The sequence below is a fragment of the Tyto alba genome, unplaced genomic scaffold, assembly GCF_018691265.1.
Source record: "Tyto alba isolate M040663 unplaced genomic scaffold, T.alba_DEE_v4.0 Super-Scaffold_27, whole genome shotgun sequence".
NCBI classification, from domain to species: Eukaryota; Metazoa; Chordata; class Aves; order Strigiformes; family Tytonidae; genus Tyto; species Tyto alba.
In genome coordinates, this window is record NW_024881301.1 from 28,738,342 (window position 1) to 28,756,000 (window position 17,659).

Here is a 17,659-nt window from a genome sequence, read left to right on the forward strand (position 1 = left end):
ATTTGTACAAATACAGCTAAAAGGTATGTATGAAAAGACAGGTGAAAGGAGTATTAAAAATCAGGTATCATACTATTAATTCTTTCCTTTATCCTGTCTGCATCAATGAGTCTTTCCAGAATAACTTCACCCCAAACACTTTATTAACAATAGCATTCAAAAATTCCAAGCCAGTGTTGTTATGAAAGACCCTGTGTTATGCATGGCAGCCTTTTACATGTTGGTGAACAAGCCAGTCTAGGGTTGCTCTGAAATTGTTACCCTAGAAAGGGTTGATCTCTGGGGTAAGAATGGGCAAGTTACGGGAAGAAGGATGTTCACCTTCTGCAGGACAAGGGATATTCCAAAAAAATTCCTCTAAACCTTCTTCTTAGTGCTAAAAAGTTGCCCTTCAAAGATAGATCTTAAATGTTTTGGCATATTTATACTTTGGACAGCGTAATGGTTTATAAACACGGCAGTCCCTGATCACTTGTCTGGCTTTTATTACTCCAATTCATTGCTTTGAGCTTAGTAAAATAAAATCATCTGTAAAACTGCTGGAGAAAAAAAAAAAAAAAAGGCAAGGCTGAAGATGAGAGATTTCATATTACAATAGTAGATTCTGTGGCCACCCCAGCAAGATATTCCTGGTGAATGATGCATTGTTACTGCTTTTCACAGAGAATTGCTAACAGGCTTCTTTCGACTTTTTAAAAGGTATTCTGCCAAAAAGTAGAGGAACAATTGGTGGGTTTGTGTTACTGATGTAGTTGAAGGTCTACAATCACACACTTATTTTCTATTCTAGGGAGCAGTACAGCAGAAGGAATAAAACACTGAGAATTTGGTTTTAAAGTAGCAAAGTAGGCAGAATAAGTGGCAAAAATGGGGGGAAATTATTTAGCTTATGATTGAATTTTTCATCTGAAATTCATAGCATTTTTGTGAAAAGTTTGTGATTTTTTTTTTTTTTTTTCAAGTGATACCACGTAAGTTAATTTATCACTTGGTATGCTTTGCAAGTTCGATGGATTTTTTTAAGACGTTAATTAAATGAAAAACCATAGGCTGCTTTCCCTAAAGATTTTATGATGTTCACTTCAGTGTGGTGAATAATGAAATTTAGCCATAATTGTATAATAAGTATAATATTGAAGATGGATAGTGACTCATACTGCTTCAATTCTCAGAAATGAAACATGATTTCACAGAAGCATCTCCAGACATTTCTTCAGTTGTACCTGGATTTTACTGATCTTTTCTGGGATCTCTGTGCACGTTGGGCTTTTGTCACCACCTCAGAGCTGAAATGCCTGTGGGCTAAGAGAGCTGTTGTCACATAGAAGAGCTCGGGCTAACCGAGTTATCCAGCAAGTAAAATTCTCATGTAGGGCGCCCGGTTTTGGCTGGCATTCCCGGTGTCGCTGGTTGGGGTGGGGTTAGATGCTGACACCGTGATGCTGTATCTCCAGGCTGTTCCTTCAGTATTGTTTTTCTGTGCGTAGCGTAGAGGACGTGCACTACGTGCTACTCAAGCCCTCAGACAGCACCGCTGGCGAGGTGATAGTCATGAATACTTGTTAACCTATTTTAATAGCATATAGATCAGGTTATAGTGCAGTGAATTGACTCAGTAATTTGGGATCTGATAAAAGCTTTTTTTGTTGGAATGAAGCTCCACTGAATGGGTTTCTTCTCCTGCTTCAGTGTGGTTTTTTTTGTGTTTGAGATCTGCATATATCTCTTTAGTTTTGATTCTTAAATCATTTAATGCTATCAAATCTCATGGAAGTTTCTGTGTGTGATTTTGAATATGCAGAAGGAACGGATATGTGCAGAGAACACTTAAATTTGCATGGTTATTTTTTTTTAGAGCGGAATTGTATTTTCAGAAATGTTAAGAGGACTTTATGTACAGCGTATTGATTTTTCTAGGAGATACTGAAAATATCACTTGTTTCAAAACAGTATTGTGGGGTGCAAAATGTTGGCTGCATGTGGGGTTACTTGGAGCGTATGTCATATTTTGCAAAAATGTCCTGTGCTATTGTATGCTGGTATATGCTGGTAGGAGAATTAAGCCTATGGTCTTTCATGCTAACTTTGGAATGTGAATATAATTCTCTCTTAATCTGAAGAACCTTTATAGCACTTCCAACATGTATCCAATGAGGAGGAAAAAAACCTCTCTGTGTAATACAAACATATTATGAAATGTATGTAACTCACCAGTATTATAGGCAGCATGCATGTAGTCTTGGCTCTTTCCAAATACCAGCTGTGTCCAGAATTCTTTACCTCCTTTAGTTATTATTTGGGTTTGTTCATTATATACTTTTTATTGCATTTACTTCCTAGTTTAAGTTTTCCATTTCTTATCTGGTGTGTCTCTCTCCATTGCCCCTCTGTCCCCATCACAGTACTAGGGTTCTCCACCTGCTCTCTGAGGGAATGTAAGCCTACATTAGGGGCTTGGATTGCTGTATCTGGCCATGCTACTCTTCACAAAACAGAGGTAGTGGAAATAAATTATCTGTTATCATCTCTGTGCGTTAGCAGTATGGAGATGTCTTTCATTTCTACAATTGGTTATTGAATTGAGGTTCTCCTTTCTTAGTGGTAGGACTGAATACATAGCTGTATACATAAAAGTCAAGGTGTTTTTTTAGGTAAAAATATAAATCTGTGCACTGTGTGCTCCTTTGTCATACTTTGCCTACAGTTGGTATGTTATGAATGTTAGTATTGATACTTAGAAATAAACCTGAAAATTGAAGTTCTAACTGAAGGCTTGACCTTTAAAAAAATATGATTTATTTTTTCTTATAGGTGCAAAACGAAGGTGTATGTAGACAACCTTCCCACGACAAGTGTTGTCATTGTTTTTCACAATGAGGCTTGGAGCACACTTCTACGAACTGTTCACAGTGTGATAAACAGGTCACCACGACACATGCTGGAAGAAATTGTCCTTGTTGATGATGCCAGTGAAAGAGGTAATGGTAATGTTGATGCCTTAGCTTGCTGCTCTCTTGACTTCAGAAATTGAGACCGATTTCCTACGGGCTTAGCTCTCCTCAGCAAAGCATGGTAGCTGGGGAAGGCAGAGTGAGCAATGCCCATTTTGAAATACAGGTGGGTTGTTCTCCGCTGAAAACTAGTGTATGGTCATCTGTGTGTTTACTTGCCTGTTGATAGCATTGAGTTTGTCTTTGCTAGTGGGTTTATCCCATCACAGCTTTCATGTTTTGCATTTAGAATTTTAACACATTCTTAAAGCTTGAGGGCATTTAATACTTGAATCACCTGGTGAGTAATAGCAAAGGTGACTGTTCCTCATAGACATCCAAATTTGCTATCACTACCATCATTAAGCTTGGCATTCGGAGGGATTAATTTTAATTATTCAGCTGATGGGAAGCTGGAATTCACTTTCTGTGCTATAAGAGATTCTACTTTTTAATAACTAGTGCTACAGAATGAAACTTTCCAGGTGTAATGAAGTTAATAAGCAACTTGAAGCTGATTTTTAAACTTGAAATAACTTTTTTAGATTTTACTCTTTTCATATTTTTGTAAATTACTATACAGTAGAAATAAAAACAATATTCTAGACAATACTTGGTATTTCATTTTAGTTAATAGTTAATATTTGACTTGTTTCTTGCTTAATCTTCCTTGGTGGTATGGGTTATAAAGTATAACTTGAGCGATATTTTTTTTTTCTTGTGATTGTAAATGGAGATGAGAGGATATTATGGTTTTTTTCATCTGAAACGTTTATATATTTTTACGCTGATTCAGCCTGTTTCCTGTATGTCTACACTGAAAATTTTCCACTAGGACTAACAGCTAGTAAGTCACTAGAAAAAAGTCTTGGTAGCCACCAGTTGTAGTCTGTTAACTATATCATCAAGAATTCCCATGCTTTACTTATGGAAGGACTTTACACCCAGTATGCTCACATCTCTGCAGACATCTTATGTTTCTGATTCCAGTGAAACAAAATCCATATTCTGCTGCTTATGGTAATTCCAACTTCAGAGTAAGATGGCTGACGCTTGTCCAGACAACAAGATCTGTCCAAACAAGATCCATGTATGAAGAGAGACACTGGATTTCCGATCATATGGTCGAAGTAGCATTAAGGTTCATGGATTACAGTGGTTAACAGAAGGTTTTATGATAGTTAGTAACCCTGACAATGGTTAACAGAGGTTTTTTGTAGGAGTGGATTTTTGCACTTCATGTCTAACGTGGTAGAAAGTATAATGAATTTCTTCTTCAGGGTGTACATGTGTATGATTCCTCAGCATATTAACTGGCCTGTTCCAGACTATGTAGGTCTAGAGTACAGCTGGTTGTGGAGCAGCTGAGTAGTCTAAAGAAAGATCCTATCAGCTAACAGAGCTCTGACCAACCTGTTTTCCCTAGGAAGCACAGCTCACGCACTCAGGTTGTGTCTGCACTTGTATCACTCCGTGTTCCTTTCCGCTCTCAGGCACCCTCACTTGCTTTCGCAGTCTTACCTGATACTAACTTGAACTGCTGCAGCCAATTTTGGTCCAATTTGGAAAAAGGGACAGAGACCTTAAATACAATTACACTCTGGCAGCAGCAGACGAATGCCCGCGCAAAAGTCAAGGCTACTACATACTAGAGGAAAGATGCGATCAACTTTTAGGAAGGCACAAGAACAAATTTTCACTGTTTTCACTTGTGGGGAATTTGTGATTACACTCCTCAATTCCTTGTAGTTTTTCAACCTTTCATTAAAAATTCCACATTCTGAGGTTCTAGTGCATGTGAAACTGCCTACCACTCTTGGAGTTGTTCCTGGGGAATAATCCTCTTTTTAACACAGATGATGGTATTTGGATTCTGAGTGCCTATACTAGCCTATTGTACAGGTATATACTTCCTCAATGGAACAGAGATGGTACATTTATTTTGGTTAATTAGCTTGTGTGCACATACTCTGGCTAAGAAAATAAAGTTTATTGCAAGTGTTCTCGGGTTCATTTGTCAAAACAGTCCTTGGCACTAATTCAGATTGGTGCTAATGATTGTGACGGGTCACCTTTCAATATGACCTAGAAATAAAGAGCGAGCTAATATTAAAATAATGTAGACATAATATTACTTATGTTTTGCCTCTTCAATTTCTGGTATAGAAAAAATCAATTTAAACATAGCAATAGCCATATCCTCATTATGAAGTAGAATTATAGTCCAGTTTAAAAAGTACGTGGCTTTCTCCAGATAACTTTTCTGTTTCTGGATTTGGGTTAGGTAGTAAAAGCAAGAGAACTTAATTCCAGGCTGAAAGATATAGCATTTCAGACTTTCTTTGATGGTGTTACTGAACCTGTTCCAGTATTTAGTTTTGAAGACGGTGATCTTCATTTCAGATCACTCAGGCATCTCTTTTTTTTTTTTTATGTAGCTATTTTCAACAATTACTGAAAGTTTTGTTGTGTTTCCCAAAAATTTGTTAATGGTTCAAACGAGCATGCTTTTACATTAAACAAAACAGAAGGGTATGATGCCTGAAAATTTGAAGGGTTTAGCATATGCTACTTAAGCATTCTGTTTGCGTTGAACTAACCCAGCAGATTTTTCCAGAAAAAGACAATGTTCAGCCTGAGTAGCATGTTTTGAATTCTAGCATTAGAGTCAATTTAATTGAAATAAAGTAAGCATTAAGTCTGCCTGAAGCACACTTTGTACCTGCTCGTGTCATGCTCTTAGAAGAATGAATTTGCATAATATCACACACTTATTTACACGGAAAATAAAAGCTTTGGAGAAAGAACACATATCTGTAACATTGCTCTCCAGTTACTGATCAGAATTGCATGTTGAGTTTTTAAATATTGATCTTTGGTAACTATTAAAAAAAAAAAGTTAACAGAAGAAATCAGGATTAGTCAGTACTTAAAACTAGGTCAGCACTGAATGGCCAAAATAGGCAGATTGCATCAGGAGAGAATACACTCACAGAAGTTAGTTATACAGACACAGATCAAAGCAACGTAACCAAAACGAAATTCCTGCCAATAACATCTTATACAAGCATTCACACTTCTTAAAACTGTGTTTGCATGCTTATATGTGATAAATCTGTGTTTTATTGTAGTTTAATAAAAAAAAAAGTTTGAAACTTAATTTTTCATTTATATTCATATAAATGTGATTCAGTAATAGAATTGGCAAGGTATTTTTCTACTTACTTACTTGACTTGAATTGAATTTATTTGCTGTTTGGCTTTCTTAGTTCTGCTACTGCCACAGAAGGTGTTCTTTGAACTGTCTGCAGTCCTAGGCAAAATTAGGCACCCTTTTGATATAGAAAAAGTTTGAAAGGAATATCCAGCAGAAAGAGTTAAATGAAACTAATATCTCTGAAAAGTGCATGAATTATTGTTTCCAAGTAGAAATATTTGTGGGGTTTTGGTTTGTTTTTTGTTATTGTTGTGTTTTGGGGTTTTTTTTGTGGGGGTTTTGGTTTGTTTTGTTTTTTTTTGGGGGGGTGGGGGGGGTTGGGGTTGTTTTGTTTTGTTTTTTTGTTTTTAATATTGCCAAACTTCACTCTCCATTTGAGGTGTATGAGGCAGTGCTAAAAATTTACTCATCTGTCATCTTGGGTCACTCATAAACAACTCGCACTGCAATGCATAAAGCTTTTCATTTGAGTGTTTAATATAGGGTTTAGTATAAATATGATCAATAGGTTTGTATAGAAAAATCATCTCTACAGCTTGATTCTGGCATTCCTTGGAGGTCAAAATGTATTGCATGCATTAAAAGGCTATTCAAATATTCTTTTTTTAAAGAAAAAAGCCAGTGTTGCCTTACAAGAAACCATTACCAGTTTCTGGATAGATGACTAGTCCAGAAGTCTAGACTTACTACTTGAACTAAGGGAGCAGTTTGTGAGGGATGTGTATTGCTCTAAGAGACAGTGCCCTGGAGGGAAAATACACTGCTTGGATTTGAGCATTTAGCCCTAACTGCTGGTAGCAGAGGAACACCAGAAATCTTGATGCCCGAGTTATTTTTCCAGGCTTTTGTAGGGATGAGGCATCCAAGTTTGAGCTTTTTGCTTATTTTGCCAAAATTCTAGCAATATTTTAAGGGTGCAGTTACTGAACGTCTGACGCAACATTTTGTTTCTGGGAATATTCCCTTTTTTTGAAGTTTTGAACAAGGTGACAATTCAGAAGAAGAGTTTTACGGACGTGCTGAAACATGGAAGATGGACTGTTCTTAACGCTATTCCCTAGTGAAAACACTGCACGCATTTGTGATTGTTTCTTAGAGGAAAAAAAATATTGAAAAGTACTTGAAAAGATAAATCGAAGTTTGAAATATTTCACAGGGAAAATGTAGGTAGGGCTTAAGATTTTATATGCAGTATATTGACCATGACTTTCTGTAATGTAACCTTCTGTTTTATGCTAGTTCTTGAATGGCTGCAGCAGTACTATTGAAACATTTTTCTCTTTCTCCTGGCAGTTTTACTATTCTGTTAAGGTAACTGTGCATTCAAGGACCAATGTGACAGTCCATACTCATTGAGCTTTGAGTGATTAGAGCTACTTTAAAAGCTTGTCAGTACTATATCTGAAATCTGCAGAGAAACATGCTGATTTGTGTGACTTGCTCATGAGATGGTTAGCATAGACAGAAATGCTTCACTGTTTTATTCTCTTTCTGTATGCCATGGAAGCCATATACGCTAAAACTATAAATGTTACCATGATACTAGTTCTTTTAATGACTTTGGAAAGCCACACTGTAAAGAAATGAGTTTATATTTGCTACAGACAGAGTCAGCCAAATGATCTCTGCTTGCGCTCAACCTCAAAAGGCCTGCAGAATGCTCAGGCATATACATTTGGTTTGTACGAATAAACATTTATTCATTTGAGTCTCTGTTAATACGCAAAATAAGAATTAACTCGCTTTGAGTTTCTCTGGAGACAAATACTTAAGATCTATCAACCTCTTAGGCTCCTTGAGCACAGTTCAGCTTTCAAGATGTGTCAGAATTTATTTCTGTAGGTTTTGGTGACAGTTCAACAATGTGCAGAAAAAAATGAGGAGGCAATTAGAACTCATTCATCCGGAGCAGTGGTGAGGAATGGTAATCACCCTCGGGTCAGCTCTGCCTCTAGAGATTTACAAAACAGCCGCTAAGAGTTCATGCCATGCTTTTGGTTTTTTCCCCCCTCCAGTGTCATGCTTATTCTTGTATGAGGCACTTACTGTCTTATGCTAAATCCTACTACAGGATTTGCACTGTTGTAGTACAACTCCCATGTGCTTCGAGAGTATAATCTAATATATTGTGTTATAAGCTGTTTTATAAGACTTTTGCCTTTTTTACCGATCTGAAATCTGCAAGTTATTGCAGAAGTCTGTTTCTGTGACTGTCAATTGCATTCTCCCTCAATTCTTCGTTCTTCCTATGGCATCATCCATCATAGTTTAATGATGGACAAAAACTGTGCCTGGCAATAGAAAATTTGTTAATTTGGCAGCTCTCTGTAATGCAAGTAATTTTAAGTCTCTAGGCATATGGTAGTCAGTTATGACTGTTCTATTTTGAATAGTTTGTTCCTCAGCTAAGCTGAGGTTTGTTGGCATTACAGATATTCATTTATGTGTAGCTGATTTTGTATTTACTTTTGGTTTTAGGTATTATAGTGATAATTTAATAGAAAAAAATATTAGCCAGAAAAGAGTAAGCACAATTGAAAAATTAATTTTATGATGTTTTAAAATTCTTGCAAAGAAATTATCTGTAAGTTACATACCTTTAGGGGGTAATTAGTTATGTTCAGCTAGTTGGATTGTTTTCTGTATTTTCTTGGTAGAGAAGCGTTATGTCCAAGAGCATTTATGCATATGTTTTTGGAAGTAAGTCACATCTACTCCGTAATAAAAACCTGCCTGTCCCATCTGGTTTCCGTGTAAGCATTCTACATTCTCTTCATTTTTGTGTTTTCCATAATGAAGAAATGAAGAGGAAGGAGAACTTCCTGCACTAGCAAGGGAAACCTGTGGAGATGTGGAAGGGCATATTGTGAATAAGCAGGAGAGGAAACTAGCTGAGAAAGTACAAAAAGGATGGAAAAGAACTGAGGAAATGTCTCTTAATTCAAGTGTGTTCCAAAAAACCCAAAAACCTGAACTATGTAACTGACAGCTTCCCCGGTTTTGATCATTCTTTGCAGACTTCTTGAAAAGACCACTGGAGAGTTATGTGAAAAAATTAAAAGTACCTGTTCACGTGATTCGAATGGAACAGCGTTCTGGATTGATTCGAGCCAGATTAAAGGGGGCTGCTGCTTCTAAAGGCCAGGTCATCACCTTCTTAGATGCTCATTGTGAATGTACAGTCGGCTGGCTTGAACCTCTGCTGGCAAGGATCAAAGCTGACAGGTAATTATCCATCTATTGGTCCATGTTGGTTTTTCCAGTTATTAAGAAATGTTCCAAGTATTGCAATATAGCTCACCAGCAAAGATCTGCTTTCTGAAGGGCGGGGTGAATTCTCATTGGTGTAAGTATAAAAGGCTAGTTTAGTACTATTTTTAAAAAGTAAAACTTGGTTTAAAATAAAGCTTATACTAGGATGCTTGGGATAATGTGCTAAATATCGGGAGACCTGAGCGAGAATGGAGTTGAGAAAGCAGTGGAATTTGAGGTTGTCTGTCTGGAGCCTGGCCCATTCCTTCACGAATTTGGGAAGATATTCTTGAGGAAGAAATGGAACCCTGATCTCATGTAATGCCAACGCTGTGAGCAAGAACTGTCAGGTTTACTGTTTTCAGGTTCTCATTGTGATTTATTTCGTAATGTATTTGTATTGTGGAAATCAGTTCTGTGACCTGGACTTCTGGGACGTATTTTCTAAAGTTAGAAGAGCTAATGGAATCATACTGATCTACACTGCAGTAACACAGGTTTATATTTCTAACATAAGTCAATACACTTACATCTATGATAGCGTGATGGAAATTGTATTGAGGGGGGAAAAAATAAGTGAGAGAATGATCTGCTTTATAAACATTCATATATCTGAGCAGTAACTCTGTAGTTGCACACCAGTCTGTTAGTAAACAGCATATTAAATAGACTCGATATTAAGTATGGTGTTACAGATCTCTGTTTTGTTCATATGGTTATAGATAGAGATCACTTAAAATTTAACATTACAAAATACAGTATTATTATGTGATGAAAAAGCTACAAGTAGTGAAGAACCTTTGTTCAGCATTGCGCTAAGACATAATACTAACCTTTAAATTACTGTTAATACACTTTCTGTGAGATTACCATACATAAATTGTTATAATTTGTGCAAATAGCTCAACTAATTAAGTCCTTTCAATTTAGTTACAACCCCAGAGTATTTTTACAGAGCTTTCCATGAGTGGAAGCCTGCTTGAGAACAGTTACTTAAGTGTATTTAAGATGATTAGAATTAGTTTCTGTGAGTATATGTCTTAATAATGTCAGGACAGTGATCAAGGAGGCCTCTTTCTGTCAACTTTGACGCGGTAGTTATACTTTGTTACCAAGGTCTATAATTTCTTACTCCTGAGGGCATATAAGAATATGAGAGCTAATGACCAAGTTTTAATTTCAAAACATGCAAGTTACCTTGACCACTTAACTAGAAACAAAACCCTCTTGTTTTCTGTACAATCACTGTATAGCTCTGAGAAAGCTGTGATCAATTTTTCCATCTGCAGAAGGATGAATATTTATTACTGGTAATAACAGTAATGCTATTTTTTTAAAAAAAGAGCTAGCATTACCAAAACTGTATCAGAAAAACATATTTTCCTTTAGATGAATTAACTCTAACTAGCAAGACAGAATCTGAAGGTTTCATGGTAATAATATATTGAGCACTGCTGTTGAGATAGCATTATGAAAATTTAAACTGTATGTGTTTTAAAAACAATATTAAAAAAAAAAAACCACACCTTTTTTGACACTTTAATAAAATAGGTTTGGTTCTTTAAATTTTTTTTCTAGGAGAACAGTAGTGTGTCCCATCATTGATGTAATTAGCGATGACACCTTCGAATATATGGCAGGTTCTGACATGACGTATGGTGGATTCAACTGGAAGTTGAATTTTCGTTGGTACCCTGTTCCTCAGAGAGAGATGGATCGACGGAAAGGAGATCGAACCCTTCCTGTTAGGTAAGGAGAAGTTATTAAATTGGTTTAAATGTTCACCTGATATTTACTCATATACTTTCTAGGTTAATTTTGTAAGTAAATACTTAACAAATTGTGTTGTAGCATCGTTTTTGCCTGATTGAAGGAACAGCATAAAGGTTTTTACATGGATTGGTTGTTGGTAACATTTGGTGGCAATGAAGGAAACAATCAGGTTGTCACTTTTAGGAATATGTTTAAGTTTTATGTCAATTGCCAGTGAATTACCACCTTTTAACTAGTTGCTATACCTATGTGCAGGTTTTTACTGAAGCTTGGTTTTATCTTTTTTATTAAACGTTATTTTTGTCTTTTATTCTAACAAAGCAAACAGTATTTTGAAAGTTGCATCCATTTTTGGCTTATATGTGTGTGTATATATTTGTGTGTATGCATATATATATAAATTTAATGTCTTCGAAGTGCATGAATGGAAGGTGAATTTATACTTGCATGTCATGTAGATGTTATGAGAAAGGTAATAAGACAGACAGGTAATTTATGTGTAATGTGTACTTTTTAACAACTGAAAACTTACATTTTCTGGCCTTACTGTTCCGAGAGGTGGACAATATTTACTTACCATAAAATTGAGAATATGAACTTTACTGGTTTTCTTGGTTTTCATTTAAGAAATCCAGAGGTCTTCTCAGGATATATCTAATTGTATTTCCCCTCCCTCTTTCCCTTTTAGGGGAAAAAAGCCACATACATCTTTAGTTAGATTGTGAGTTAGCTTTTACTTTGTGTGTCTTTCAGAAGCAGCACAAAGTGTTTCAGGAAAATGACTGCTGACATAAAACCATTTATGCTTCAAGCGTAAATAAGTTGTATACTTGAACTACAAAGCTATATCATGAGCCTAATATATAATTTACCTATTGTATATTTATTGACTAAAACCATGGAAATTTGGAATATGTGGCTAAAGTTAGGAGAAACTAGCACAGTTCTAGTGGTTTTCTACCAATAAGAAATTTGTAAAGAAAATCTGAATGTAACCCTGACTACAGCTTTCTTGTATGAAGCAACAGTAGTGAAAGCAAGGAGGTTATTTCATAGCCTCCCGTATTTTTTTCAAGAAAGTTGACAGAAGTATAAATTTCCTGTAAGAAACTGGTTTCTTTTATGAGTTACCAGCATTGGAGGCAGAAGTTTTTCTTGGGAATGACAGCAGCTTCCTAGGGGCTGTTTCTCTATCTGGACTCCAAGTTTAAGTGAGAAAATATGGAGAACTGTCACTAACTGGTCCCATCTCTAGAAAATTTTGAGCTAACAAGTACATCAATGGTAACTGGATTTGGATGGAAGCCTGCTGAGAAGGAATGTGTTAGGAACTTGAGGAATAAAAAGCCATTTTGTCAGTGTGTGAAATGTATTTAACTATATGTTTTCATAGTGACGGATGCTTATTTTTTGCCTCTTTGCCCAATCCCCCCCTTTTTTTTTGTTTCACAGGACACCTACAATGGCAGGAGGTCTTTTTTCAATAGACAGAGATTACTTTCAAGAAATTGGAACATATGATGCTGGAATGGATATTTGGGGTGGAGAAAACTTAGAAATTTCTTTCAGGGTAGGTAAAACTCTTTTCAGTGTTTTGTCACTCAGGGGTAGTGCATCTCGAGTTCTGTGAAATACGGATCTGCTGCCTGCATCAGTGTCCTCCCCTGTTACAGTTAGCACTTCGCTTCCTGTCAAGTTCCTCCGGTGGAGATATGCAAAGACTGTATCTGTTAGTGAAAAGTGCATGGTGAATAGTTGGCAGAGCTTTGTGATTAATAGATTGGGCTGGTCATTCTGAAGAATGAGAGTGTGTGTGTGGTTTAGCGTGCCAGTGAAATGTCAGTGCCTCTGTTATGAGCTCCCTCTTCTTGCTCTTTTCTAACTTAATGATTGCATGTGTTCCTTTGGATGTGGACCTAACCAGTGTTATCACTTTTTTTCCTACCAAATAGTAGTATTTCCTTTTGTTTTACTTATCAGCTCAGAGTATATATATAGGTGGATACTTCTGAAGTAGTTCAGCTTTATGAATCTGCCATTTTGAGAGGTCCAAAATAAAATTGAAAATATTTTCAGAAGCTTGGGAAGCGTGTGTGGGTTTTTTACATGGAAATTGTATTTTATAATGGACTTTTTTAGACAGATGACCACCTGTTACTTCCCTGTGATTCATGTGAGCCTTTTCCTTTGCTGTCAGTTTGCCCCATTCTCCAAAGTAGTCTCTTGCTGATGCATTATTGCTATGAGGCCTGATGTACTTTTTCTTACAGTAGCTTACTCAGGCATGTGAGCATCTTTATCTGTTGAGCAGGAAACAGGCACACATTTCTCTTCCATTGCAGTATGTATTTGTTCTAGACCTCAACTAATATTGTTTCTCCAACTAGAACAGAAACAAGTGATTAACATTTTAAAATTTCTTTTTAACAACTTGAAGCCATGCAGTAATTGTTCTATCACTTTCAGATCTGGCAGTGTGGTGGCACTTTGGAAATTGTAACTTGTTCACATGTTGGACATGTGTTCAGAAAAGCAACACCGTACACTTTTCCAGGAGGTACAGGGCAGATAATCAACAAAAATAACAGGCGGCTTGCAGAAGTCTGGATGGATGAATTCAAAAACTTTTTTTATATCATTTCCCCAGGTGAGCAGGTCTTTGGTTATGAGAAATACCTATTAAGAATTAAAATGTTGTTACTACTGGGAAAGAACATGAGTATTTAAATAAAAATGTTATTGCTTTGAAGTTCATAACACAAAGCTCATGTAAGATATACAGAGGAAAGTCTTAATTAAAAAAGAATTTTTTTAGCCAGAGATGTGCCCTGAAACTTTTTTATTAAACACGCACATGACTTATGAATGAGCTTTCATGTGCAATAGAATTAAAGCTTAGTGGAATGTCAGAGAGCTCAACCATAGTGCAGAAAATTAGCCAACCAAATACATCTCCTAATGTGTTGGAGTTCAGCTTCTGTCTTTTGTGTTGTAGGCATTCCAGGTTGAAATCACTTCTGTGATTTAAATTCAGTGCAACCCTGTAGCAGGAGTGGCAAAAATTAACATCTTTTGGCTTGGTAGAGTTTGCACTTCAGTATCCAGAGTATAGGGGCAAGTTGCCAATACACTTGCCTGTGATGATATTTAGTATGTTTCTTAAAATGGATATTAACAAAACAAGAGGATGTAAAATATGAGACCAAATTTCCTATGAACTCACACTTTCTGGGGGAAAAAGAAAAAATCAGGAAAGGAAAGGAAGCCTGGGAAATACTAAATTATTACTTGCCACTACAGGATTTTTGTTGTTTGAAAAGACAGACAAACTTTGGGCAGTGATAGGCAACCTTTCTAAATACTTGAGACATTAGAGACGTTTGACTTTCAGTACTAAGTGGTAGTTCTGTATGCCATGTCTGCTTTTCTGAAGATTTCTCTTTAAAACTAGTATTTCCTTATGAGTTGCTTATTAAACCTGCATTAGTATTGAAATTTAAAAGCTGTAATACAATGTAATGAGAGTCTGAACAGTGTTAAATTTTAGATTGTGAATTTTAAGATTACTTGTGAGAACAAGTGACTGCAGATTTATGATTTTTTTTGTCTTAAGAGAATGCATTACTCAAATAATACTGTGTAAGATTTTTTTAATTAAAAAATAATAATTCTTGCTACTACTCAAAGCTTTTTAGGTAAAATCAGAAGCTAACAGCTTATGGTTACTGCCCAGTGTTGTTATTAATAAAGCATTATGAATTCAAATATGACATGTATAGATATTCTGAAAAGTTGTATGTAAGTAGGTGCTATCATTTTTGATTAAGATTGCTTTTATGTATCCATGTGAAGCTAGATTTTAAAATGCACTAAGTAGCTGGAACACCTAACTAAAAATATCATATTGCTTAAAAACAAATGTAAACTACTTAAGGTTCTGTTACTTTATATATAATGTCTATGGTCCTTCCATTTCAGGTGGTAAGTGTAAGCTACAAAAGGAGTTACGCTGTTTGAATTTTTTAGACTTCTTGTTTTGATAGGGCTGTCTTTCATAGCTTTGCAGTATTGTGAAATATGCATGCATTCTCCCATTGGAGAAAAGGAATGAAAGAATATAATTTAAAATAGAATACAGTAAAACTTTTGAAATGGTGAAAGTAACTTAATTATCTGTAACTGCACTGCATATTTACTTTCCTTTCAGAAGATGCATGTCTGCATAGTTTGTATGGTAATAGGCTGGATGACTGTTGGACAGGAACATGTTCTTGCCAAGCTCCTCTTCGAGCATCTGCACCTGCTGACTGGCAGATGATGTCGTTTGTGTACCCATATCCTTATTGACTCTGCACTGAAGTTTGATACTAGAATTTCCAAGTGTTTCAAAAATAGGATTATACAGTATCGGAATAAGTTGGGTTATTTTGAAATCAGTTTGTTTCCTGCAGTTGTGAAGATAGTGGTTAGCACTGTGGGTCGTTCTTAGGTATGATGTAATAACTACTGTTCAGAGAATGAGCACATAAATGTACTCAGTGCCACTCATGCCCCTCACCCCCCAAATCCACATAAGATGTGAGAGCCAGTGGGTATTACCTAGAAAGGATTACTGTTTTGAGAAGTTCACAAACCCCTTACTGTTGTTGTTCTGATATTTCAAATCTTACCTGAGTGTTGCGGACCCTGATTTTACCTGTTGAGAGCAAACAACATCAGTGTAAATATCACTAAGTACTTCTGGGCAGTAGTTGTCTTGGGAACTCAGTGAATCTCTGCTACGCTAGCTCATTTATCCATACCCTGCTTTTCCAGGTATCCTTCTAATATCAAAACTGAAATGTTTAGGTCTTGCAAAATGATGGTGGAGTGACCCTCTGGCAGAGTACAGTATACAACCTGTGAAACTCTTTGCTAGTACAATGTGTACTTTCAATATTACTGTGACAATATCACGTGTTTTTGCAAGAAGTGAGGTGAGGATTTTTAAGCTGATGCTGGTTTGCAAGCCTGTATGGAGATGGGTGAGGAAAGCAGGCAATCCTCTCTGCACCCAGGTTTTTTTCTTGTTAATTGATGTGGATGAGAAAATTGGCTTTGGAAGGAGGTAATATACTGACAGACATCACTGGGCCTAGCTAACAGGACATGTTTCCTCCTTTATATCTTTTCTGCTCTGCTAAGATAGTGAATCACAGAGGGGTTGGTCCAGGAAAACAAACCCAAGATTCTCAGGTAGCTTTCCCACTTCATGTAATCTGTGTTGTCTGGGAAAAGAAAAAAAGGCCTACTGCTTGAATTATAGGAATTCAAGAGACTTTTTACTATTGATGTAATGTAGTTAAATGGAAAGCTGCCCTCTTGAAAAGGTAAGCCTGTAATCCTTTTTTCTTTAATAAGTACAGCCTAGTAGAAATTGTTACTTGTCTGTTTTAAGCTTTCATGCATTTTAAAAGCCATGTCTCTGCTTAGAAGTGGTTAGGTACAGATGGAAGTTGGGCAGGAAAAGGTTGCAGGAGCTGCTGCTCAGCCAAAATTAAGCCTATCTCATTGCATGCAACAGCTACTATCCGTGGCAGTAATGGCACTAGCTGTAGTCTTTTCTCACTAGCTGACAGTTTTCCTCACAGTCATGCATTACAGCAGGGTGCTGTTTCCCAGGCCATTTCCTCTTCGGCTTCCAGAAAACATATCCAGCATGCACAGGTGAATAGTCTGGCTCCAGTCATTCTGCTCTGTGGACTCTGCCACTTCTTTGTTGCTAGTGCTGGCCTTCCAGCACTTTCTCCAGCCTAAAATACTAAGGACTGAGTTGTCCGAGGTGAGGCTTCATGAGATGGCAATGTCAGTATAAGAGCTTGCTGTGAGGAGAGTGCCTTGCTTTTCATGGCAGGTGATAGGGCTTCCCTCCCTTCCCTCACTGATTGTTTAACTGTGTCAGTTGATTTGACTTGCTGAACTTGTCAGGATTATTTGCCCCATGGGCTGGCTCTCTACTGGTTAAGTTAGCACTTGTGTCAGCACAGAAGGTGCAGCAAGAATCTGAAGCTGAGCAAGGGAAAGCTGCACCTTTCCGCAGCAGCACCTGCGAAGCATTAGGCTGCCTTACCACAGCTACATCTCCCTAATCTTCTCCTTACTAATCAATGATAAACTGACAGTTGTAGAACTTGTTGGTATCCTTAATCTGAAGGAGAAGCATCCAAACCTTCAGACTGTGTGGTTTTCCTGTGCTGCGTGTGAGTCTGGCTTCCAGCTCCTACGTGACCCCCCCGTTCCTTGTCCAGCGTGCATCCTTGTCATTCAGCAGCCCCTTGCATCCCAGCTAGTGAGCTGAAGGCATCCTGAAAAGTAGCTCCAACGACCCTGGGTAGAGTTTTGTCTAGCTTGTATGGAAACTAATTTTATCGTTGACCAAAAGTTTGCC

General features: G+C 36.9%; 1 protein-coding gene across 3 annotated transcripts in view; it reads left to right on the forward strand.

Moving 5' to 3' along the window:
- GALNT1 (polypeptide N-acetylgalactosaminyltransferase 1) overlaps positions 1 to 17,659 on the forward strand; it is a 114,294-nt gene that overhangs the window by 85,774 nt on the left and 10,861 nt on the right. For all 3 annotated transcript variants that reach the window (XM_042797882.1, XM_042797881.1, XM_033010719.2), the window contains exons 5-9: positions 2,812 to 2,978; positions 9,225 to 9,432; positions 11,038 to 11,208; positions 12,685 to 12,802; positions 13,699 to 13,879. In XM_042797882.1, coding sequence (XP_042653816.1) covers positions 2,812 to 2,978; positions 9,225 to 9,432; positions 11,038 to 11,208; positions 12,685 to 12,802; positions 13,699 to 13,879 — 845 coding nt within the window. The remainder of the gene's footprint in view (positions 1 to 2,811; positions 2,979 to 9,224; positions 9,433 to 11,037; positions 11,209 to 12,684; positions 12,803 to 13,698; positions 13,880 to 17,659) is intronic.